The sequence below is a fragment of the Arachis ipaensis genome, chromosome B09 (genome assembly GCF_000816755.2).
Source record: "Arachis ipaensis cultivar K30076 chromosome B09, Araip1.1, whole genome shotgun sequence".
Lineage (NCBI taxonomy): Eukaryota > Viridiplantae > Streptophyta > Magnoliopsida > Fabales > Fabaceae > Arachis > Arachis ipaensis.
In genome coordinates, this window is record NC_029793.2 from 78964970 (window position 1) to 78989276 (window position 24307).

At 34.8% G+C, this 24307-nt stretch overlaps 1 protein-coding gene across 5 annotated transcripts; it reads left to right on the forward strand.

Moving 5' to 3' along the window:
- On the forward strand, positions 7–24286 carry LOC107617584 (protein CHROMATIN REMODELING 20). Of its 5 annotated transcripts, XM_016319374.2 has the most exons (27): positions 7–303; positions 1084–1220; positions 2390–2517; positions 2635–2697; positions 3950–4045; positions 4127–4219; positions 4966–5156; positions 5231–5471; positions 6200–6313; positions 7279–7362; positions 8951–9373; positions 12667–12989; positions 13656–13746; positions 13828–14031; positions 14956–15075; positions 15905–16071; positions 16678–16819; positions 17004–17153; positions 17238–17293; positions 17383–17683; positions 18436–18568; positions 19335–19396; positions 19544–19770; positions 21820–22023; positions 22358–22436; positions 22510–22751; positions 23479–24286. In XM_016319374.2, exons 2-27 carry the CDS (start codon positions 1136–1138, stop codon positions 23855–23857), a joined length of 4398 nt encoding a protein of 1465 aa, XP_016174860.1. In that variant the 5' UTR covers positions 7–303; positions 1084–1135; the 3' UTR covers positions 23858–24286. The 5 variants fall into 5 exon arrangements, with proteins under 5 accessions (XP_016174860.1, XP_016174863.1, XP_016174861.1 ...); XM_016319377.2 differs by lacking the exon at positions 1084–1220; XM_016319375.2 differs by lacking the exon at positions 7–303 and having other exon boundaries at positions 1088–1319.

Sequence of the window (24307 nt, forward strand, 5' to 3'; positions counted from 1 at the left end):
CTTTTGGCGTACTCGTCCCTTGCCCCGGTCGTGCCGTAAAACAAAACACCACACATGACACCACTTCTTCCATATTCCGCAACCGAAACCAACACAACCCAATAACGTTTAAATCTCATACACACATATCAAACCTTCTCTTCTACACTCTCTCTACCTTCTTTCCTCAAATAAGAGGGTTGCTCTCTCTGGGTGTGTACCGAACTCCTTCTTGTTCTTCACGCGCTCTCTCTCTCTCTCTGCAAAACCTAGAAAGATCCGAGTTGCCATTTCCACCGCTGCAATCCCAACCTTCCGATTAAGGTACCAACACGCTTCGCTCTTAGCTTGATTTGCAAAACGGTTACTTTTAAATCCACGAATTCTCGAAATGCTGGTTCCTTTGGAATGCGCTACTTGAACAAAGTGTTTGCCGAACTGGTTGGTTTAAATTGTGTATAGAAAAATTAGCTCCTGATTTTTAACGTGTCATGGGATATACTAAGCTCTCTCTTTTTTATTCAATGTATTATTGTGGCTTTTTTTTATTAATGTGTACCTTGCTGTTCAATTTCCATTATATATATTAGCGATGATTGGAGTTAGGGATAAAACCCTATATTCCTAGGGCTGTGTTACAATATCAGATAAATTTGTGGCATTTTTTTTCATTCATCATATATTGTTCATGAGGTCTGTTTACCTAGCTGCAGAATAAGGATAGTGTGCCAAAAGTTTCCTCTTTGGTAAAACATTTGCAGGGTTGAATGAAACATTGGATGATCATGAGTGAATAACGCCTGTTTGGTTCAGGAGAACATTTTATTTATTTATTTTGTGTACTGGAAATGATATTGTGAAAACTTTCCTAAACGAAGGAATTTCGGTAACTTTAGGGCAACTATATCCGTGACTCACCCATCGAATACAAAGGGAAAGAAAAGTGCCACAAATGAAAAAACTGTTTGATTTTTCGTAACAAAGATTTTTACTTATTTTGAAAGAGCTGAATTAAATCAAGTTGGTTATACTTTATTATTGTAGCAACTAGATTCATATATGTGGGTTTTGTCGATAACCTGTTGCTTCGGTTTTGCTTTGTAGTATTGACCTGATCAAGGGGACGAGTAACACCAAGCCTGCATTGTCCAAATGAATGACACTTGACCTGGAAACTGTCATCCACTTTTCGTATTCTTGTTCAGTTGGATTCCTTCCGATCGTTAAAACAACTGCATTAGGTTTCTCACTTATCAACATTTGTTATTCTTTTACTAGTGGGCATCCTTTCATTCTAGGTCGTAGAGTTTACTGGTGAGGTTTTACGAGACTACAGTAAGGAGATTAAATGTTTATATGTTTCTCTCAGGAATTATGGTTCCAGCATTTTAAGACCATGTGTTGCCTCTATGGCGTATCTAATTCCTATAACAAGATAATTTATTTTTGGCAGTTTGAAGTTTTGTATTATTTCTGTATGTGTAGATTATTCTGTGTATTACTGTGTTATACCAAGTGATGCAGATCAATCTGTACTAATAAACACAAAAAACAAAAAACTCTTGCCGATTGTGTCATAGAACTAATATTAAAATCAATTCTGGAAAACAAGTCAATATTATCATTAGGTTCCAGCTTTTCCATGTTTGCAAGTTCATAGATGGGTGTGGGATACGTTGATACTAGCTTAGAACATTTTGTGGAAGATTGATGGATTTAAGTATATTTTATAAGGAGTTCTAGCAACCCTAAAGGTCTATGATGATACTTGATGCTTAAAAACTTTAATGCTTAATTGTGCAACATTTGGTAACCCCTGTTTAGAAATGCTTTCTGGTGATTCTGAGAATACATTCCTTCTTGTGAGTTCACTGAGGCTAAACGATGGTTCATTGGATGGGTTTAGATCCTTGAAAGCTCATCTCAGGTTAAGTAATTGTATCTATTAGTCTCATGTTGGCATTGTTTTGGAAGAAATTGCCAATCACTTCCCATTTTCAGGCAGTGTAGGAAAATGCATCTTCATTTTGAATGAGTCAATAAGGTCTATGAATCTATGAAGGTTGTGCTATTGTTATTTGTGGATTGTGGACATGTCAATTATTTGTGACTTAAAAAGCTTGTCTGCTTTTAAAGAACACAAATCGTAGGTAAAATAATGAATTCAATATCCATGGGGTACTCTAACTGATTTACTAATCATGGGAAGAAACTATTATCTTTGATTGTGACGATAATTTTTCTAAATGAATTTTATATAGTTTGCTGTCCTAGTATATTGCACTGCTGTATTCTTTTTCTCTGCATGTTGTTACTCTCTGAGAAGGTTGTAAATACATATGTAGTTGATACAATTTAATGTTCAATCTTGTATTTTTTTTTTCTGTCCTTTTGATGTAATTTTTACTAGAGATGGAGGGAAAAACCGAGGATGAGGTGGTAGATATTGAGAGTGGTTCTAGTGATTCTTTCAATGATGATTCTGATGATGAGGGATCTTTGCCTCCTGAAGTTGATGATGATAGAGTAAATCTTGAGGTCAGCCATGTGGATATTTTGTTTCTCACTTTCCTCTTTGTTTCTCAACTTTTTAGTGATTAATCCATGTGTAAACTTCAATGCGCTTCGTTTTATAATTTTATTTGTATTATGAAGGAACCTTTGACTGAGGAGGAGATACAAGACCTTATTTCTGAGTTGTTAGAAGTAGAGAGCAAGGTATTATTATAATTCATAATTCATAATTCATTACATCAGTAGAGAGAAACATTTAACTACTGTTGGTGTATAGTTTGTTGAATCAAGCTCTCCATAATACTTATATATGATAAAGCCATATTTAAACTTTTAGAGCATTTAAAATTTTGGAAGTAGAATGGTAAAGAGATCACAAATTTCTTTACCGTTAATTTCCTTGCCATTTCCTGGTAACTGCTCCAGAAATATATTGAAACCATTTTTCGAATTTTGTAATCACGTTTATACTTTAGGAACAATAATCAATAATCAATGTAGTTACTCATTATCCACTGTTTGAAAAATTGAGCTATTAATTGTTTCTAATCTGCATCATGTAAAAAATTTTACCCAGAATTATTTTATTTTGGGATTTTTCAAAGATGAAATTATTCTACTGTAATTAATTGCAGATAGTGGCCGCCCGGAATCTGCTATGAAAATATAGTGTCGTGACCTATGGCAGAAGTCGTATATATTGAATATGTCATTATATATTCTATAAATTATAAATTTATTAATCTTTTTGGTAACAACCTTAGTCATGGAAAAAGTTAAACTGCTTTTCAAGTGGTTATTTTAGAGAAAGAATAATGAAACAGTAAGGATATGCCTTCAGCTATATGTTGCGATGCTATCTGCTATATTTCCACAATGGATTTTTGCATTATGGCTATGTATTGTTAATTACACTAGTATAATTTCATCTTTGAAAATCACAAAGAATAAAATATTTGAAATTTGAGCAATATTAAGGAACAATGAAATACATAAATACCAACATAGAAAAGAAAATTAGAGACTGAGTCAAGATTTGTAGGAAATTCAATTCGACAAACATATCTCTAACTTAAATAGAAACATAGAATCCTGGTCTATTACAACCAGAAACAGAGAATGCAGATCACATAAAGGCACAGGAAGAGCACGGACATTAATTGTGTCAATTTTATCCTGCCTCAGGCTCCACATAATGGGTATACTGTTCATTTTTCTTTAAGATACGAAGCTCATCCTACTCTTCATAACACTATGATTTTACACATACAAATCTGGGGAGGTTTTTATTAAACACAAAAGGACAAGAAAATCTAGTAGCAAGAGTTATTTTTCCTGTAAAATGTAACTCAACTATTAAGATAGTATGGTATGCAAACTTGCAACGAGGTGTATGCACTTTTATTTTTTGCATGTGTTAAAAGTCATAAATGGAGGTTCTCTAATGGTTTTTTAGGCTGCAGAGGCCCAAGAAGCTCTTGAAGAGGAGTCTCTTGCCAAAGTGGAGAGTGATGTTAGACAAGAATTGCAGCAAACTCTGACAGAGGATGATGTTAGTTCATCTCTTTGGCCTTGGCTGTTTTTATCTTTTGGATTTTATTTATTTGTCATGACTTGTGTGTCTTGTATGTAGTTGGAAACTGCTGTTGCTGATGAGATGGCTACTTTTAAAGAAGAGTGGGAAACTGTGCTGGACGACCTTGAAACTGAAAGTGTCAACTTGCTGGTATCTTCAATTTTCAATAGATGTTTTGGTTTGTATGCTTGATGATTGTGATTAAAATTGTCGTCTATATTTAAATTGTTGTTATCCGTTGTCTTCTCTTAAATTAAACCCAGACCCATGGTGACAGCCTGGACTGTGATCTTAAACCTGCAAAACTTACCTTTTATTTGAGCTAATGTGGCCAGTGGCTTAAAAGAAAATGCTAGTGATTTGACTATTTATTAGAGCTATGTAATGTTGCATATTATAATACTTTGTTCCAAATGGAAGTCATTTTTACCTCAATGAGTTGAGTGTGCATTGTGGTGTGTTTTAGTTACTTATAGCCATATTGGAGTGAGCAATGGCTCAACCTCCTCTTTATGCATTAGTCCTTTTGTGCCCTTGGTTAGAGACTGGTTCACATAATACAAGCTTAAGTTCATTAGTCACCGTCATTATTTAATCATATTTCTGTTGAGCGTCAACATCATGGAATTTGCTGCATTTCTTTTTAACTGATGGTAACATATTCTCATTGCACAAATAGCCTCTGCTTTTAATCCTGCCCCATAATGGTGGGAGCTTTGAGCAATTGGGCATCCTTTATTTATTTATTTTTTATGCTCGAGTTTGATGTGAGTTCTTGATGGGATTTTTTGTGGTTAATATGTATGGGCAGTTTTCTTGGAGTTGTTTTTAAATTCTTTCTTGATTAGGATGTGCATATGATTTTTATCTGCCACTCTTTGATATGATATGTTTAGGAACAACTCGATGGTGCTGGAATTGAGCTCCCAAGCCTTTATAAGTGGATTGAAAAGGAAGCTCCCAATGGTTGCCGCACTGAAGCATGGAAAAAGAGGAATCATTGGGTAGGGTTGCAGGCAACTACGGAAATTGCTGAATCAGTTGCTGTTGCTGAGAAGTATCTACAAGTAAACAGACCTGTTAGAAGGTATGTTTTTTACTTGGCATTTGAATCAGGATATATTCAAATACAATATTCATGGTTTTGTGGTGTTGGTTCAGGCGACATGGTAAACTACTTGAAGAGGGAGCTAGTGGATTTCTCCAAAAAAAATTTGGTGATGAAACCAAGGATCCTGTAAAGAAAGGAATGGAGGGAGATTGGGATTTGTTCAATAAAATAGTGTCTGATGGGAGTGGCACTGATGTTTCATTTGGCAGTAAGCACTGGGCTTCTGTTTATTTGGCCAGCACCCCACAGCAAGCAGCACTGATGGGACTCAAATTTCCTGGAGTTAATGAGGTGAATATACAATTTTAACTGTTGCTGGTTAACAGTAATGATGCTTTTTCGGTCCAATGAAGAAAAAAAGATAGTGTCAGCAATTGATTTTTGTTTTCCTTATTAAATGTTGGGTTTTACTAAGTTCCCCTTCCTAATATAATGCAACATGTTTGCCTTCTTCGGCATTGCAATTGTCTTTGAAAAATGAAAACTTGTTTGAGTTTGCTAACTGCTGTGGCATTAGCATTGAGATTGCATGATCTATTCTTTTGTTTTGGATTGTTATTTGAGGGTTTGCCAATTATAGTTACTGCTGTTTGTATGGTTCTGTCCCGAACTAGCACATTGGTTGATTTCTGTGGCACTTGGACTTTATATACTGTCAATGCTTTCTTAAATCCTGGTCTTGTATTGACACAAAATGCACTTCAGCAGCCAGGGACGAATATATGTTATATGTTGTGGGGGCAACTGCCCCAACTCGAATTTGGAAATTTTTAGTGGTATATGATCATAATATTTATTTGCCCCATTATGTTATTAAATTTGACCCCATTGTATTAAATTATTATGAAATTAATTTTATTGGCACATTATATATATTTTGCCTCCGCTGTCAAAATTTTTTAGATCCATCACTGTTAGCAGCCAACCCTTATGTTTTACTTTCTTGTCAGTTAACATATTTGTTGTTAATTGACTGGTTTTTTCACCCGTTTTTGCTTTTGAATTCCATTCTCCTTTAGGTAGAGGAGATTGACGATGTTGATGGCAATTCTGCTGATCCATTTGTTGCAGCTGCCATAGCAAATGAAAGAGAACTAGATCTTTCTGAGGAGCAAAAGAAACAATTTAAGAAGGTTGGCTATTATTACGTTATCTGTCATTTATTGCATGAAATGTGTATTGGTCCTTGAAAATGTACTGCATTCATAATTTATTGTTTGGTTTTGTGTAGTTTATAATCTACTTGTTGAATTATGCAACAACAGCAACATGAAATGAGTTTGGATAATCTAAAGGATTAAATTGTTTATAAAACAACAAAGTCTAATCCCACAAGGTGGGGTCAGCTACATCATAGGTCATGTTTATAGTGAGACCATTTATATGTAGATTTTCTTTGCTAACCTCATGTATGATCTATTTAGGTCTTCTTCTACCTTTCATCACTTGTGTATCCTCTATCTGATCCACCCTTCTAACTAGATGCTTTATCGATCTTTGCCCCACATGTCCAAACCACCTAAGACAAAATTCTACCATCTTTTCAGTAATAGGCGTTACTTTAGTTCTCTCTTATATCTTCATTTCTTATTCTGTCCATACGTGTTTGATCACTCATCTATCTAAACATCCTTATCTCTGCCGCACTAAGCTTATGCTCGGGCACACTCTTTGCTGCTCAATATTTCGTTCCATATAACATAGTTGGTCTAATGGCACTCCGATAAAATCTACTTGTGAATTTTAAAGGTACTTTTTGGTCACATATAAAGCCAAACGCATTCCGTCACTTTGTCCAGCCCGCTTGAATCCTATGTTTTATGTCCTCAATTTCTCCATTATCATATATAATATATTCAAGATACCTGTGGTAGAAATATATATAAACAAGAAAAAACTAAGGACATATAATTATATAAATTAGGGACTGCATAAAAGTTTAATGCATCTGGCTAGTGTTAGATTCATCAGTAAATATATAGGCATTCCCTGTTAATGAATTTTGTTGCCATCTGCATATTTTCTACTCTATGCTGTCCATAAGTTTGTGTGTTCAGGAAATTGATTACTTTTTGTTTCCTTGTTTGTTTTTGTACAGGTCAAAGAAGAGGATGATGCTATTGTTGATAGGAAGCTTCAAATCCATTTGAAACAAAGGAGGCGTCGGAAGAAAAGTAAACAGGTGAATTATTGATTTTTATTCTCCTTTCTCATTTTTTTGATCCCAAAACTGTCAGAAATTACTAGTGTTTTTTATAGGATATGTTGTTCGTAGGATTTTAGATGTTACTTGTGAAAGATTATTTCTGTATCATCTACCTGGTCTAATAATATTTTATATTGGGTAAATGAAAATGCTTATTAATGATTGAACTTATTTGAGTTTATAACTTAGATTAGATATTATCACACACGTATTAAATATGAACATAATTCAGTGAGAGGTATGCTCACTGACCAGGTGGCAGATAGTAGCCACATGATAAAGCTTCAAACTAATCATTTTTAGCTTCAAAGACGATCTAAATCATTTTAAGAGTATATTTGGACTATCTTCAGATTAGCTTATATTATCTGTGAACTAAATTGTAAAATCAAGTAGTCCTCTAACTCAGGAAACCGTTTAGTGATTTGGGTAGGCTGTGACTGGTTTACCTTTAAAGGGAGAAATTCAAGTAATAATGTCTGGAGTGAAATTTGAAAGAATGAAATTGAATTCTCTAGAGGTAAGGAAAAAGTTTCGAATTTTGTTGTGACTACTTTAGTTGAATAGTTTATTCCCTTACAATCCACTGATATCTCAATTTCATTATTTTCTTTATTGGTTGACACAACCAAGATGCAAAACATGTGATTTCTCAGCTTGTGTTTGGATGAGATTAAGTTGAAAATTTGAAAGGAATTTTCTTCTTTTTGGTAAAGATATCATAGGTTGCTCGAAGTGCATTCTACTTCATGCAATAGAAGCCAGTGTTGACCACTGTGACAAGTAACAATCTCTAATGGACGTGGGAGCAGAAATTTAAATTGGTGATGGTGCACATTTTGAATGGTGCACACTTCATAAGTTAAATGGGTTAACAATTTACCCTCAAACAAGAATAATTATTACCCCCTAAGGATATGTTAGGTTGATGGGTAAAAATGGGGTGGAAATTTTCACGGATGAGTTTGATGTGTAAAATTGCATAGGAAGCTTACTGCTGAAAAATTTTTGCATCGCCTTTTTATCCTGTGGCCAAACANATCTAAAAAAAAAAACTGAACTCCATGGGTGGTGAGTCTCATGTTCTCTGTGTTTGTGCCTGACAAGAAAGTTTTAAGGGATAGAATTAGGCATCTAGCATCTATTTAGTATAAAACTCATGATCTTCATAAAGGACTTTCCTTCTTAGACATGTTGAGAGATTGGAAAGTTATGCTTAATAGATAAATCTTTTGTTTTCTTTTGCTTTTGTATAGGGGATCCATTATCCCCAATTTGTTTTATCCTTCTCATCTTAATGAAATTCTGTTTTTATCCCAAAAGAGAAAAAACACTGTATAGTACAACTGTTAAAGTATTTAATTTGACCTATCTAATTGAATAAATAGGCATTTGATTTTTTTCTCCTTTTTAATCACTATAAAACTTACCAATGACGTAAGTGCTATTTATTTGTCATCTTTTTCGTTCCCTTCTTCTGTAACCATAAACCTATTATTCGTCCGACGGAAGGAACTTGTGTTGATGGGAAAATTATGTCTGATGACATTTTCTGATTTTGCAGAGCGATAAACTTGAAGATTTTGATGCTGGTTACGATCTTGAAAAGGAAAATGCTATGAGTACTGGTGACTTGGCTGATCCACCCAAATCTTTGTTGGATGATATTATTGAACAGCGGGGAACTAAGCGTTTGAATGATGGTGAGCTTGACACTGATAATAAAAAGCCTCGTACTATTAGTGATGACAGTGACGATGACACAGATGCCATTGAAGACAAGGTAGATAGGAATATGAGTACTCTAGAGAAGGTAAAAGGCTTATTAAACAGTGGTGCTGATACTCTTCCTTCAGTGTGTCCAAATGAGAAATTTCACTGCACAATTTGTGATCAAGTGGCTCTTGAAGTTCACTCACACCCTCTGTTGAAGGTGATTATTTGTGGGGATTGCAATTGCTTAATGGAGGAAAAGATACGCCGAAAGGTACACAATTTAAGGCAATTTTAAATTTTAGTGATATATATGTGCTTGCCCAGTTTGCAATATTAGTAGAACCGGGTTTGTGTTGAAGAAGTTGAAAGGCAGGTATTTTTGTGAAGATATATAAATTGATGGAAATGGATCTTCTCAATTTTTTTTCTCTCAATTGTTTTGTTAAGTGTGATCATCTACCATTCAACATCTTCTCTCACATGTTTTCTCTTGGTCCCACTTAAGGAGTGTATATGGTGAGAGATCACACTTGACAAAACAATTGAGAGAAAAAAAAATTGAGAGAATTTATTCCCTAAATTGATTAATACGTTGTTTGATTAGTTTACGAAGGAGTAGGATGTTATTCAAAAGCAGCTAGAGGAAAAATCATGGTTTTAAATACAGTTATGAATAAATATATATTATTATATTATAGATGTAGATAAGTTAAGACAATATCCTTATTGCGAATAGGCTCATTTTTCTCACATCCTAATGTTGAAATTTTCTATCCATAAAAGAAGGTTGAGAAACTTAATTTAAATTCTTAGTCATTCTAGTAAGTATGAACTTTAAGCAACAGTTATACATGGAAACTCTTATCCCAAAAGTTCAAACTGTTAGGTAGGGACACATGAATGGTTATATATCTAACATGTTTCTTCTGGTAAGAATCTCTTTTTTGGGCTTGAAGTGTGAATTGTGCATAGGTATTTTTTCTGGTCTTGTTTGTCGTATGTTTAAATTCTTTCACTTGGGAGCAATAAGGATTGAACTGTAGGTCAAACTTTTTTGTTTGCCTTATGCTTAAATTCTTTTGTTTTTTTGGAAGTAACAAGGATTGAACTCTGGACCTTCTTTTGGTCATAGAAGCTTTAATATTGTTATGAAATCATGTATCTCAAAAGCTTAAGCTGTTGGGTAGAGGCGCATGAATGCTTATATAGCTAACAAATGAGACAGGGTGAGTGATTGATTGTAACTGAATCTGTTTTTGTTTGTTACTGAAGAAAGCACTCTTTTGTGCTTTATGTGCAAGTTTGGATTGGCTTTTTTAGTGAAAAAAGTACTTTTTTTTTTAAATGAAGTACTTTTATTCAATTTAAAACCTATTTGGATACGTCTTTTAAAAATACTTTTATTAAAAAAAGGAAATTATTTGCTTTTTCTAAAAGCTAGCAATACCTTGCTTTTTTAAAAAAGTAAAAGCAAAAGGCGTTTTTAATACTTAAAAACACTTTTTAAGAAGCCTATCAAGTGTGAAATCATTTTTGTCTGTTAAAAAAGATCATGTGGAAGGGAGGTCTTATGGAAGGTTTTAGAAAAGAGGAGAGTAAGGATCGCATATATTCGTACAATTAAAGACATGTATGATGTTGCTACTACAACTAGTGTGAAGACTCAAGGTGGTGTGACAGAGGAATTTCCTATTGGTATAGGATTACACCAGGGATCATCCTTAAATCCATACCTTTTCACATTAGTCTTGGAAGTATTCACAGAGCACATCCAAGAGCCTGTGCCATGGTGCATGCTTTTTGCCGATATCGTCCTTATGGGAGAGTTGAGGGAAGACCTAAATAAGAAGTTAGACTTATGGAGAGAAGCTCTAGAAGTGTATGGTCTGCGCATAAGCCGTAGCAAGACGGAATATATGGAATGTAAGTTCAGTTTGAGAAGGGAAAACCCTAATATAGGGGTGAAGATTGGAGAAAACATCCTACGAAAAAAGTTAAAAGTTTTAAGTATCTTGGGTGCATCATACAGGATAATGGAGAGATTGAACAGGATATAAATCATAGGATCCAAGCAGGTTGGTCAAAATGGCGGAGTGCATCTGGTTTTATATGCGACAAAAAAGCACCTTTAAAACTTAAAGGTAAATTCTATCGCACCGCTATAAGACCGGCTATGCTTTATGGTACGGAGTGTTCGGCGGCCAAAGAGGAGCACGAACATAAGCTGAGTGTGGTAGAAATGAAGATGTTGAGATGGATGAATGGTCATACGTGATTGGATAAAATAAGGAACGAAGATATAAGGGAGAGAGTTGGAGTAGCACCAATTGTGAAAAAGATGGTTGAATCGTGCATCAGGTGGTTTGGACATGTGAGAAGAAGACCGATAGAACATCTAGTCAGGAGGGTGGATGAGATGGAAGATGGAAGATGGACAAGGGGTGAAAGGCAGAGGAAGACCTAAGAAGACCATACATGAAGTGGTCAAATGAGATCTACATGTAAACGGTCTCTCTGTAGACATGATACATGACAGAGCACAATGATGTCGTTTGATTCATGTAGCCGACCACACCTAGTGGGACAAGGCTTTGTTGTTGTTGTTGAAAAAAGATATTTTTTAAATGAGAAAATTCCACTCTCCTCCCCTACGAGATGTTAAAATGACACTCTCCTCCCCTCTATTTTATAAATGTACATTCCCTTCCCTTCTAACTTTTGAAAAACCTCCTCTTTAATCCATTTTAAATTTTTTTTGTGTTAACTAATATTAATTTTATCCATTTTTTAAGAAAAAATAAATAATTTTTTGAATAAATACCCATTAGCAAAAATTTTATTTTTTATCATTAAATTTTGAAGAGGAGGTTTTTTAAAAGTTAGAAGGGAGGAAAATGTACATTTATAAAATAGAGGGGAGGAAAGTGGAGAGGAGTGAAATTTTCTCTTTTTAAAAAGATGAAAAAAATAAGTACTTTTTTCAAAAGCCAATCCAAACTGACCTTATATACAACTGTGTTCTAGTTTGTTGAGCAACCTAGACTTGGGGGCAATTCTGTCCTTCTAACCTTAAGTTAGTTATGACAGCTATAAGTTAGTTACAGCTGCCCCGTCCTAGCTGGAACACTACTCTTTGGGCTATGCTACTACTCTCATAAGCTATTCATTAACCTATTCTGTTATTGCCCTTCATACCCACTTCTGTTTGGGAATCGTGCACTAAATATGAAATATGTGCACTATGCAATGGGCTTAAATCTGTCAAATATTATTCTCTGATAGCTAAACTTATGGCTTTGAAGGTGGATTTTCACTTTTAACATTTATGTTTAATAATTCTACTTGCCGTGCACCTTGTAAGAGTAATCTTACATGCTGCTGCAAACTTCTGCATTTTCCAGAATACAGTTTGTACATGATTGGTATGGTATGTTGATGAAAAATATTCTTGCCTGGTATTACTCTGTGACTATGAAAAGCTCTTCTGGGCTGATGTAGTAATGTAGTTTTTCTATCGTATTTCATTTGGTTGAATTCTGATTAGAAGCTACTAATTTGTTGCAGGACCTGAGTTTTGATTCTCCCTCAAGTCATTGTGCATGGTGTGGAGGAAGCAGTGGATTAATTAATTGTAAATCATGCACAATGTTATTCTGCACCAACTGCATAAAGAAGAATCTTGGTGCAGAATCTCTTACTAAAGCTCAGGCCACTGGCTGGGATTGTTGTTTTTGCCAGCCAAATAGTCTGCAAAGACTGACACTGCTATTGGAGCAAGCTATGGGATCTACTGCTAAACTAGTTTCCAGCTCTAGCAGTGATTCAGAAAATTCAGATGATTCAGATGATTCGGATGAGTCTGATGCAGAGATTAATGCTACAATCAGGTGGAGTTATTGTTATAGATTTAATTTATATAATGTTTGACATTTTTGGTGTACCTTATATATATGTATGTATGTATGTATGTATGTATGGCCTGCATGTGATTCTTTAATATTTCCAATCAGATTTGCAGTCAAGGTGTATTGTACATGTTAACTTCAGAACATGTAATGATTTGTACTCAATATAGTTAATTGATTATGTACCCAGGTCTTCTTGATTTATTTGGAGCTGAACATGACTGTTGGATTTCCTCCAATTTTTCATAAGTAATTTAGGCTAATAAGTAATTTTTCATATTTTTCTATTAATAAGCAGCCTTACACTGCAATTCTTAACATTCTTATTGTTGATATTTAGCCGGTAATGCCATTGTGTGAGTTATAGTGATGTTCCTTTATCTATTTATTTCCGTTGTCATTCTTCTGTTGATATGTTCTGGTTATTATTTTGAAATGATGTGCCTTAGTCTTTATTCTTTAATGGTGTGTTGCTTTTGTTTTTTACTTTTAGGTATCTATAATTGGAAAACTTCATTTTACATGTTTTTATTGCTGTGTTGATTTAACTGATTCTTGCATGGAGATGGAGTATGCAGTAAATTACCATTATTAGTCTCTATAGTTTAGTTGCAGAGATGGTCATTATAATATCTTATTATCTTACAGCTCTAAGAGAAGGCGCAAAAAGAAGATTCGAAGGATACTTGATGATACGGAATTAGGTGAAGAAACAAAAAAGAAAATAGCAATTGAAAAGGTGGCATTTTGATAATGATTTTGTTGTGTTGAAACTTGTCTTACTGCTCCAGCTTGTCAATTATTGTCCCTACTTTTGCAGGAACGTCAGGAACGCTTGAAGTCTTTGCGAGGCCAGTTCTCTGCTTCACCAAATGAAATGAGCTCATCAAATTTATCCGAAGGGGCTAGTGTTGAAGTTCTTGGCGATGCGGCATCAGGTTACATAGTGAATGTTGTGAGGGAGAAAGGTGAAGAAGCTGTCAGAATTCCTCCGAGCATCTCAGCTAAACTCAAAGCCCATCAGGTATTCTGTTTCCTACTTAAAAACTGTTTCTCCTTTTTCCTTGGATGTTTTTCTCTTTGAATGTAACTTCTCATTTTTGCTTGCTATTTTTTTAGTAACCAGTTGCTTAAGTCCGTCATGTTAAGGTTATCCATGTAGATTTATTTATTTAGGGAAGACAAACATTTTAGGATCTACTTGGTGTAAGAAGAAATTGCACACTTTTTTATTTATGCTGTTTGTCAATATCTTCCTCTTTTATTTGGCCTTGGGATTGGCTACCTAAACCTTGGGAAAAAGGGAAAAAAAAAACTTGGCATTGATTTGCAATAAAACTATATTATTCAATATTCACTTATTGCATGGATGAGGTGGAATATAGCTTCTGTGGAAGTAAGAAAAATGATTCTATTCTGTTCTCATCCTCTCTTGCCAAAGGGAAGAAAGCTAACCTTACTTTACAACTGCTATGGGTAGCTCTCAAGGGTGAAACTTATTACCCTCACTACTCAATAGAGGTGCAAGGCTGCAGAAGTACCAAAACCACCACAATATGCATCACTTCCAATTGAAAAGAAAATTCTTGTACTATATTAGTAGAAGAAAATGAGAAATGAGAAAGATAATACGATGTTGCCACCTCTTATTTCGGACTGCTTCCTTTTTATTTAATCCTCTGTATGGCGAATCTAAGCATGAGCTGAACATATGTTCCAAACAGTGTTGAAACATTTAATCTTGGATGCTGATACATTTTCTTCATTTGCTACTAGAATAAGGGAGCTTTAATTGCTAAATAGGGAAGATTTGGGATATGCTTCCGTTGTTCATTTGTATTTTCTTAGTGCCGCCTCTTTGAGAATCTTTGGATGTCTTTATTTCAAGTCTGTTGTTTTCTTGAAAATTTGCAAGATGTACAACTTTGTTTTTTCTTTATATTTGCAGATTGCAGGAATAAGATTTATGTGGGAAAATATAGTAGAGTCAATAAGAAAAGTGAAGTCTGGGGATAAAGGTCTTGGCTGTATTCTAGCTCATACCATGGGCCTTGGTAAAACTTTTCAGGTATTCTAGCTCATACCATTGGCTGTATTCTATTCTATGACTGATCAGTGAATTCTTGTTAGTTGAAGATACCTATGACAGATAAATGTCATTTATGTGAAAGGATGATAGTGCATTTCATTTGGTTGATTTGAGAAGTGAATTATATTTATCTAGGACACTTTGGAAGGTAGGACAGGATAATACCTAACCATAAAAGGTTTATTTCGCTGGATGTTTTAAGGGCTCTTAAAATTCTAATACTACATAATTTTTAATAGTACAGTGTATAAAAAAATATAATCTCTTATTGAGTGGGGATCCCCTTACACCATCAAATAACTTTTATAAATTATGAATTTTACCAATTCAACTATTGATTTATGTGGTAGTACCTTGACAAGCAAGCTTACTGAATTTCAGAAAATTCGGACATTAATAGAAATGTAATGTAATAATTGTTATTCACTTATATTTTCAAAACTATATTATATGTTAAATGGTATAATGAAATATCAAATCACTTCCAAAAAAATTGATCTAAATGATGAAATCTCTCAACTCAGTTTTTACCTCTTGGTATCATAATATTTACAATTTATCATAATTGAACATTAAATCAATTTTTGTCATAAAATATAATTTTATAAATGTTTATTGGATTATGAAATTAAAATAAGTTGTATTATTTACAGAGATTAATTTTAATGCACTATCAATATTGAAAACATTATGATCCATAAAGAGTTATATTATGTTCCAATCACATTTTATATTTTCCATAGAAAATGTCTTTATTTTATTAGTAATTATTGTTATCATAAATATTTATTATTTTCTGTTATTTTAGGTGATTGCTTTCTTGTACACTGCAATGAGGTGTGTTGATTTGGGGTTAAGGACCGCACTTATAGTCACACCTGTCAATGTCCTGCATAATTGGCGTCAGGAGTTTATCAAGTGGAAGCCCTCAGAGTTAAAGCAACTCAGAGTCTTCATGCTGGAAGATGTACCAAGGTTTGCTTATTATTTTCTTTCGATGTCAATTGAGAGCTGTCACATTTTATATTTGTCTACTTAAGCTCACTTTGAATATGGTGGCCCATTCATGCAAGCACGTAAACCTGTTGATATTGATTCTTGAGGAAAGGGTTATCATTTTGTATTTGTCTCTTGAAATTTCTTACCAGTGTATCGACAAATTGCGACTGATTCTTTATTCAAATTGCCTTATATTGGTTGATGAATAGTAATGTAATTATTTTCAAGTGTTTTCTTCATCACTTGCAAGATTGGAGTAAGTGGATAGATGTATTTATCTTTGATCAATAGAGAGAGAGATAAGAATGATTACTTTATTATTTATGAGCTTAATCATTACATTAGATTTTGAAACATCAAATACAAGAAGTCAACTGTAATATCCATGTAGCCAATGAGTAATAGCTCAAATGGCACCCCATACTCAATTAAGAGGTTGCGGGTTCGAGTCTCATATCTTTGGTAAAAAAAAAAAAAAAAAAAAAAACTGTAATATCCATGTTGCTGGAGCCCTATTCACTCTCACACATTTCAACTCAACGATTACAGTCATCATCACATTGGTTTTTTAACTCTTCTCAGAGATAGGAGGGTTGAGCTGCTTGCAAAGTGGAGAACCAAAGGTGGTGTCTTTTTGATTGGTTATACTGCTTTCCGTAATTTATCTTTTGGAAAGCATGTGAAAGACCGGAATGTGGCCAGAGAGATTTGCCATGCTTTGCAGGTAGATTCTTGAAATAGCATCCCTTGTTAGCTGAAAATTTCTTTTTCTGTTGTCAACTATCATGATACTACTTGGAAATCTAAGACTTGTATAGTCCTTATCTACAGTACTTATGTTAAGGCAAAGTATTTATCTACATTATTAAACCCATGCATTCCTCTGAATTGTTGACCTGTTACTGTAGGATGGACCGGACATTCTTGTTTGTGATGAAGCCCATATGATTAAAAATACAAGGGCTGACGTAACTCATGCCTTGAAACAAGTAAAATGCCAAAGAAGAATTGCCCTGACTGGATCGCCCCTTCAAAACAATCTCATGGAATACTATTGTGTAAGTCTTCATTGAAGTTATAAAAATTGGATGATGAATAAGCTATTGTATGCACTTTTGAATCTTTCATTTTCTTTGAAACAGATGGTTGATTTTGTAAGAGAAGGTTTTCTTGGAAGCAGCCATGAATTTAGAAACCGGCAAGGCTTTCTTTACTCTCACTTCTCTAATTTTTGCTGAGAGTTACTTCCTTTTATGTTTCTTAGAAAGTATTTTACTGTATTTGCAGCTTCCAGAATCCTATAGAGAATGGTCAACACACTAATTCGACACTCACAGATGTGAAAATTATGAACCAAAGATCACATATTCTCTATGAACAGTTAAAAGGCTTTGTCCAAAGAATGGACATGACTGTGGTGAAAAAGGATCTACCCCCCAAAACTGTCTTTGTGGTAACTGTCAAGCTTTCTTTGTTACAAAGAAAACTGTACAAGAGATTCCTTGATGTGCATGGGTTCAGTAAAGACAGGGCTCATGAAAAGTTTGGAAAAAGATGTTTTTTTGCTGGTTACCAGGCGTTAGCCCGGGTAAGTTTCTACATAGACCATGTGGTAGTCAGTTTAATTGTCTGCTATGTCAGTATTGATAATAAAAGAAAGAAACAGGTAGTTGTAGGAAATAGGAACAATTTGACAAGAGGGGATAATAGAGTTGGTTATTGTAAGCTGCTGCAATGTAGAGAATTATAGCCCTCTGATACCTGTATATAGAGCAAACCCAGTGTATATGACTATCCTCTCAAATTACCTTGCACTGCAAGGTACACAAACCTCACCTATATATACCATAGTAAAACACTAAATCTTAGAAGTTATAGTCACTTTCTGTTCTCTCTATAGTCTCTACTTTTCTTTGGGTTCTTACTATTAGGGGTCTAGGGAAATGGTAGAAGTTATAGTACTTTTTTCCCTGCTGTGGGGTAGGGGGATTCTGTTGAGGGTAAGACTCAAGTTTGAAAAAATTAATGAGTTGTTGATGCATATAGTCTCTTTTTCTCTATTTTACTCATAAATCTCTTTTTAATTCAGTCAGTGCTTCTTAATGTATAATTTCAAGCAGCAGCTGTTTAGAAACTTAATTGGTTTTTGGGTAATTGTATATTGTCAATATTGGTCAGTTATTTTCTGTTAATTTGTTGTGTTCTTGATAAATGTTTTGCCTTTTCAGCAGAATACTTTTGATTAGTGTCTTAGTGATAGGAATGTGGTAAACTGTTTTATTGCATCATACCTTATTTGGTATTTCATGAATCCTGATGATAAAAAGTTGTGCGTGATAGATATGGAACCACCCTGGGATCTTGCAATTAACAAAAGAAGACAAGGACTATGTAAGACAGGAAGAAGCTGTTGAGAATTTTATCGTGGATGACTGCAGCAGTGATGATAATTCCGATATTAATGCTGTTGGAGGTAGTTTTCTATATTTTTAAATATTATTACTTGTTTACTGAAGGCTTCCTTAATATGCCATGGGTAGTTTTTAGTATGCATCTCAGCATTTGCATAAGCAATAATTATCGTGAGTTGTTCTTAGTAAGTTATTAGTATGCGCTGAGTCTGTATAAACTTGTTGATGTTGTTGACATCTTAACAGAATAAGAGCAACTAGAATGAAAGGAATTAATTTTAAAAAACATCTAAGTTGAATTAGAGAATCCCAATCTTAATAGCTAATTTGAAGCGTAAATAGTGCAATGCGCAACTACTTTGGTCTTTGTTTTAGTATACTATGAATAGATTTAATGGCTCAAGTTACATTTTGCTCTATTGCATCAGCTGAAAACCAATGAATCCTAATAATTCTTCCAAATGTCTGGGTAGCATGTAATGATCATGCTGTTCAATATCCTTCTATTCATCCTAATTATAATTGCGGTTAGGCTGAATTTCAGGTGGTATTTTTAAAAGAAACAAAAGGTATGAAAATGAGTCTTGTTTGTTTGTTTGTGACATGAAGATAGTGATTCTAGGGAAACATAATAGAGAGAAGTAATCAAATAGTAATGAAACATTTGTTGATGTTTGTTACCGAGCATAACTCATGGACTGTTTTGAGGTTCCCCCCTCCCCACGCGCGCGCACGCACACTCCTCCTCCTCCCCCCTCCCGTTCTCCTTTGCATTCTAATAGATTCAATTCTCCACAGTATGTCTTTTGACAACTCATTACCTTACAGAGAAGATGAGGTATGCAAATGATTTGCCGCAAAAGAAAGATGGTACTGGCTTTTTTGTAAAGGTATGAAAAGACTATCAATTGATTCGTGATATAATATTTTACTTAATCTTTTCATTTTGCATTAGAATTTCGAATATGAGATGATGTGTTGCCTTCTGGCGATTTCTTCTGATATAGTGATGATGCTTCTTATCTGTATCTTTCTAGGGTTGGTGGCATGATCTACTTCCCGGAAAGATTTATAGAGAGCCTGATCATGGTGGCAAAATGGTTTTGCTACTAGAGATATTAACCATGAGTTCTAGTGTGGGCGATAAGGTATTAGTTTTTAGTCAGAGCATACCAACGCTAGACCTCATAGAACTTTATCTCTCAAAGATACCTCGACATGGCAAACCTGGGAAGCGTTGGAAGAAGGGGAAAGATTGGTATCGGTAAGTACATGCCCAATTTGCTGCTACTTTTGTTAAACTCCTTTTGTTTATCGGAAAATCCATTGTTAAAGGGGCATATATTGCGCACTAGCCAAATATTCCAGATAGTAGCGTATAGTTGTATACTGTACAGTGCCACAAAGGTTTTCCCTCTTTCCTGCTGCTAAAATCCATGAACATAGACAATAGAAACTGATCTAAGGATGCAAGGCACACCTAAGATAGACTGAATGAAGTATTCCACAATAATAGAGTTTCAGAGTAGAAAGAGAGCAGGAGAGAGAAGCAGAGAATTGTAGAAGATGAGGATGTACTATTAGAGTGATGAGCTAGTATTTATACATAGAAAAGGCGAGTTTTCGGCACTCTAGACCAAACGGGTAGAAGGGTCTTTACCAACTTTAGTTTGTTAGGGACTGTTAGGGTGGAATCTATCTTAGTTGCCAGCTCCTAAAACTAGCAGTTTCTAGATTCTCACAGCTTCTAGGCTCTTCTAGATCCCTTACTCAGCTCACTATTACAAAAAGAGTCAGCCATAGAACAGTGCAAACGCATGTCAATCTGTTTCTGAACTTTTCTGACACAAAACACACACACATCAGGAGATTAATCAATAATCATGTTAAGCACAGCTGTCCAAATAAAGGATCGAACGATAGAGGGAACTTTGGACTTCTAGATGGGTTTATCAAGGTGTAAAGGTGTTGGGATTAAGGAGTGAGTTAGAAACTGGAATTAGGATTTACAACTGTACATACTAGATGCATGAAGTGACCACAACCTTTCAGGGTTAGAAGACAAGAAGCAATGTCAAGAACACTTAGTTGCTTGAAATTTCTTAAATGCTTTAGTTTTCAGGCATTATTATTTTAAAATCGTGGGGTAGTCTCTGTTTTGGTTGCTTCTAGATTTATTACACTAATGTGTTATCAGCATGATTACATTATTATTTACAGTCTTGCAAAATATGGTAGTAGTAATAGATATCTTTTAGAGAGACATGTTCATTTCATGAGTTGAAACCTATTTTGGCCCCTGAAATTTTCAACCGGCCTCAATTTCGACCCCCAAATTTATAGTTACCCAGTTAACACCTCCGAATATTAGATTGTGACCCACGTTTGCCCCTGTAGATATCTCCATTAACAGAGATCTGATATGGCACGTTAAGTTGACATAATGTGTATCCACGTGGCACCCAACTTGCTAGAATGGATGTGTGATGAGTGAATGATGTGGCAAAAGTTGAATGAACTCAATTTCTCCAGTAAAGTCTCGAACATATTGGGAAAAGAGGATCGCAAATTGAGTTCATTCAACTTTTGCACGTCATTCACTCATTACACATCCATTCTAGCAAGTTGGGTGCCACGTGGATACACACTCTGTCAACTTAACGTGCCACATCAAATCTCCGTTAACGGAGATAGCTACAGGGGCAAGCGTGGGGGCATAATCCAATATTTGGAGGTGTTAATTAACTATAAATTTAGGGGTCGAAATTGAGGCCGGTCGAAAATTTCAGGGGCCAAAATCGGTTTCAACTCTCATTTCATAGAGTATTCTCATAGAACCTTATGTATGAAACTTCTCAATCATCATATTGTGATATAGTTATGTGATGTATGGACTGCATAAATTTCATTGCTGACCAGTTTATGCCAAAAATCGAAAGGTTGGGAGGGTTATCAATTATCTCTCCATCCAAGTAAGATATATGTAATAGCTATTTGATTTAAATAATGTCTCTACTGTTTTTTCTTTTTTTATTTTCCTTTTGGTTAATTTGGCCCATATGTTATTTACAAGTAAAATTCTTGTTTCATCTAGTCATTTAGTATATTTAATTTTTTACATTTGTACTCTTTTCTTTTCCTACTGTTTCTTGTTTTCCTTTGCTTTTCTGTTGGTTTCATCTGAATCTGCATTTATGATGTTGCTATGTTAGAACTTAATGTTTTAATGTTCAAGGTGTACTTGAATTTTAGATGGTTCTTATTATTAATGATCCTTCCTAAATTCATTATTACCCTTTGATTTAACCTCCAGGCTGGATGGAAGGACAGAGAGCTCTGAAAGGCAGAGGATTGTTGAAAGATTTAATGAGCCCTCAAATAAGAGGGTAAAATGCACTCTGATTTCAACCAGAGCAGGCTCTTTGGGTATTAACCTTCATTCTGCTAACCGTGTTGTTATAATTGATGGTTCTTGGAATCCAACATACGATCTGCAGGCCATCTATCGAGCTTGGAGGTAAGCTCTGGATAATCTTTCCTCAATGAGTTTTCTTCTAGATATATTTGGAGTTGAGCAATCAGATCTGTAATATAATTTTAAAGTAATGTGGGTAAAGCAACTTTCAAATTGGATGTGGTGTTGACTGTTTAACAGTTTTATTTTGGGTGACAAACATAACAAAAAGCAGAGTGCTACATAGGGCTCTTTTTCGATGGTTAATGTTACACAATATTCTTGGTTTGGAAAGATATTTTTAAAGTTTAAAATGTTTGCACACTTTATTCAATAACAGCTTATCTGTTTACAATTCGCTTGAACCTGATTGAAGTCAGTATCTCCATACTTGCAGGTATGGGCAGACAAAACCTGTATTTGCATACCGATTGCTGGCTCATGGCACCATGGAAGAGAAAATATATAAGCGCCAGGTAATAAACACTTCATCATATGCTTCTATTGTTCTCTTTTCAGTATTTCTGATATATGGAAATGGTTTTATAGGTAACAAAGGAGGGGCTTGCCGCTAGAGTGGTTGATAGGCAACAGGTGCATAGGACCATATCTAAAGAAGAGATGTTACATCTGTTTGAGTTTGGTGATGATGAGAACCCTGAGACTTTGGCTGAACTTAATCAAGAAAATGGCAGCAGTAGTAATACAGTTAAACATACAACACCACATTCAAATGGAAGTAGCAACTCTGATAAGCTAATGGAAAGCTTACTTAAAAATCATCAACCCCGGTACATTCTCTTGACTTGAAAGTTGTTTCAATGAATCTTTTCCACGACTATGCTGTCTTTATAGGTTTGACATCTAAGTTATCATGGTAGGTTATGACACATACTTTTTACCCTTTTAACCTAACCGTTGGTCTTGACTAGTGTTGAATCTTCGAACAAAATTGAACTCTAGTACTTGTTTTTTTTCAGTGTATTACCAAAGACTTTAAATATAATTGACAAACGAAACTACTATCCATAAGTCACATACTCTTGTACAACTTAATGGAAAAGAGTCACAAATGTTTGTGCTGGGTACTCACTGGATTGAGAAAACAGTTCCCGTTTGTCAATGACTGTGTAAGCCCAATTGATCAAACATCAATAGAAAGGTCTTGGGTTTATCTTTAGGTAATAGTGTTTCTTTAAATATTATCTCTTATACTAATATATGCAACCTAAGCATAACTTGAAATGGAGCAACTTTTCCCTCCATCAAATTTTGTGGTGCGTAAGAGCCTAAGAGCGGCAAAAGAAATTCTATTAGGACATTTGGTCACTAGGTGTTGCGGTCTTTAGTATGTTTATGACATCAGTTGAACCAAATTGTTCAAGATTGAGCGGCTAGATAATAGCATGCTAGACTCAGTTCTCTAAAATACCTGATTCTTCAATTCAGTTTCTCCCCCTTTTTTTCCTTCCAAGGATAAGTAATCATAATGTATCTAACCTAATATTTTGATGCCAGGTGGATTGCCAATTATCATGAACATGAAACCCTGTTACAAGAAAATGAAGAGGAGAAGCTATCAAAAGAGGAGAAAGACATGGCTTGGGAGGTGTACAAAAAATCACTTGAATGGGAAGAAGTGGGGAGGGTACCAATTAGTGACCCCATGCCTGATCAAAAGGCAGAGATGGCTGCAAGTTCAAAACTACAACAGGTGAAAGACCCTCTTAGCATGGTGTCAAGTAGTAGGATAAGGAATCGTTTTAACATGAGAAAGTGCACAAACCTTGCACACATGCTCACACTCAGAAGTCAGAGAATAAAACAAGGTGGCTGTACAGTTTGTGGGGAATGTGCTCAGGAGATCAGGTGGGATGACTTGAAGATTACTAAATAGATAGGAAAACGGGCAATGGTGAAAGGTTATATAGTTTTATCTGTTAATATATATATATATTAATCTAATCTTTTTTTTTTTCTTCTTTTTTTTTTCTGGGGTTGTTGTAAAGGGATTATTGCCCCCATATTGAAAGGGGATTATGAATACTTAAAGTGAGCATGTTGATACAGAGAAAGTAAAAGATTAATTATTCTTGGATCAATAGTTGCACTTACAATGGAAGTTAAGGATAATTTGACTTGTTACTTTCTCACTCTATCATCATGCTCATTTTCGGAAATTCATGTTATTTATTTTCCTTTTTTGTTTAGATAAAATAGAAATGCGACAAGGTGAGGATGAGACAATCCTAAGTGTCAATATGTAACCAAATCTACAATCTATTCTTTTGGTTATAAATGCAATGTGCAACATGTTCTTGATTAATTTGTCTTCGATAAAATAGAA

What these genes read in the sequence shown, in the direction of transcription:
- LOC107617584 (XM_016319374.2), top strand. Translation starts at nt 1,136, where the DNA reads ATGACACTTGACCTGGAAACTGTCATCCACTTTTCGTATTCTTGTTCA. An exon ending in AAAAGAAACAATTTAAGAAG is followed by an intron (nt 6,314 to 7,278) that starts GTTGGCTATTAT and finishes GTTTTTGTACAG; the next exon opens with GTCAAAGAAGAGGATGATGC. An exon ending in CGATATTAATGCTGTTGGAG is followed by an intron (nt 18,569 to 19,334) that starts GTAGTTTTCTAT and finishes ATTACCTTACAG; the next exon opens with AGAAGATGAGGTATGCAAAT.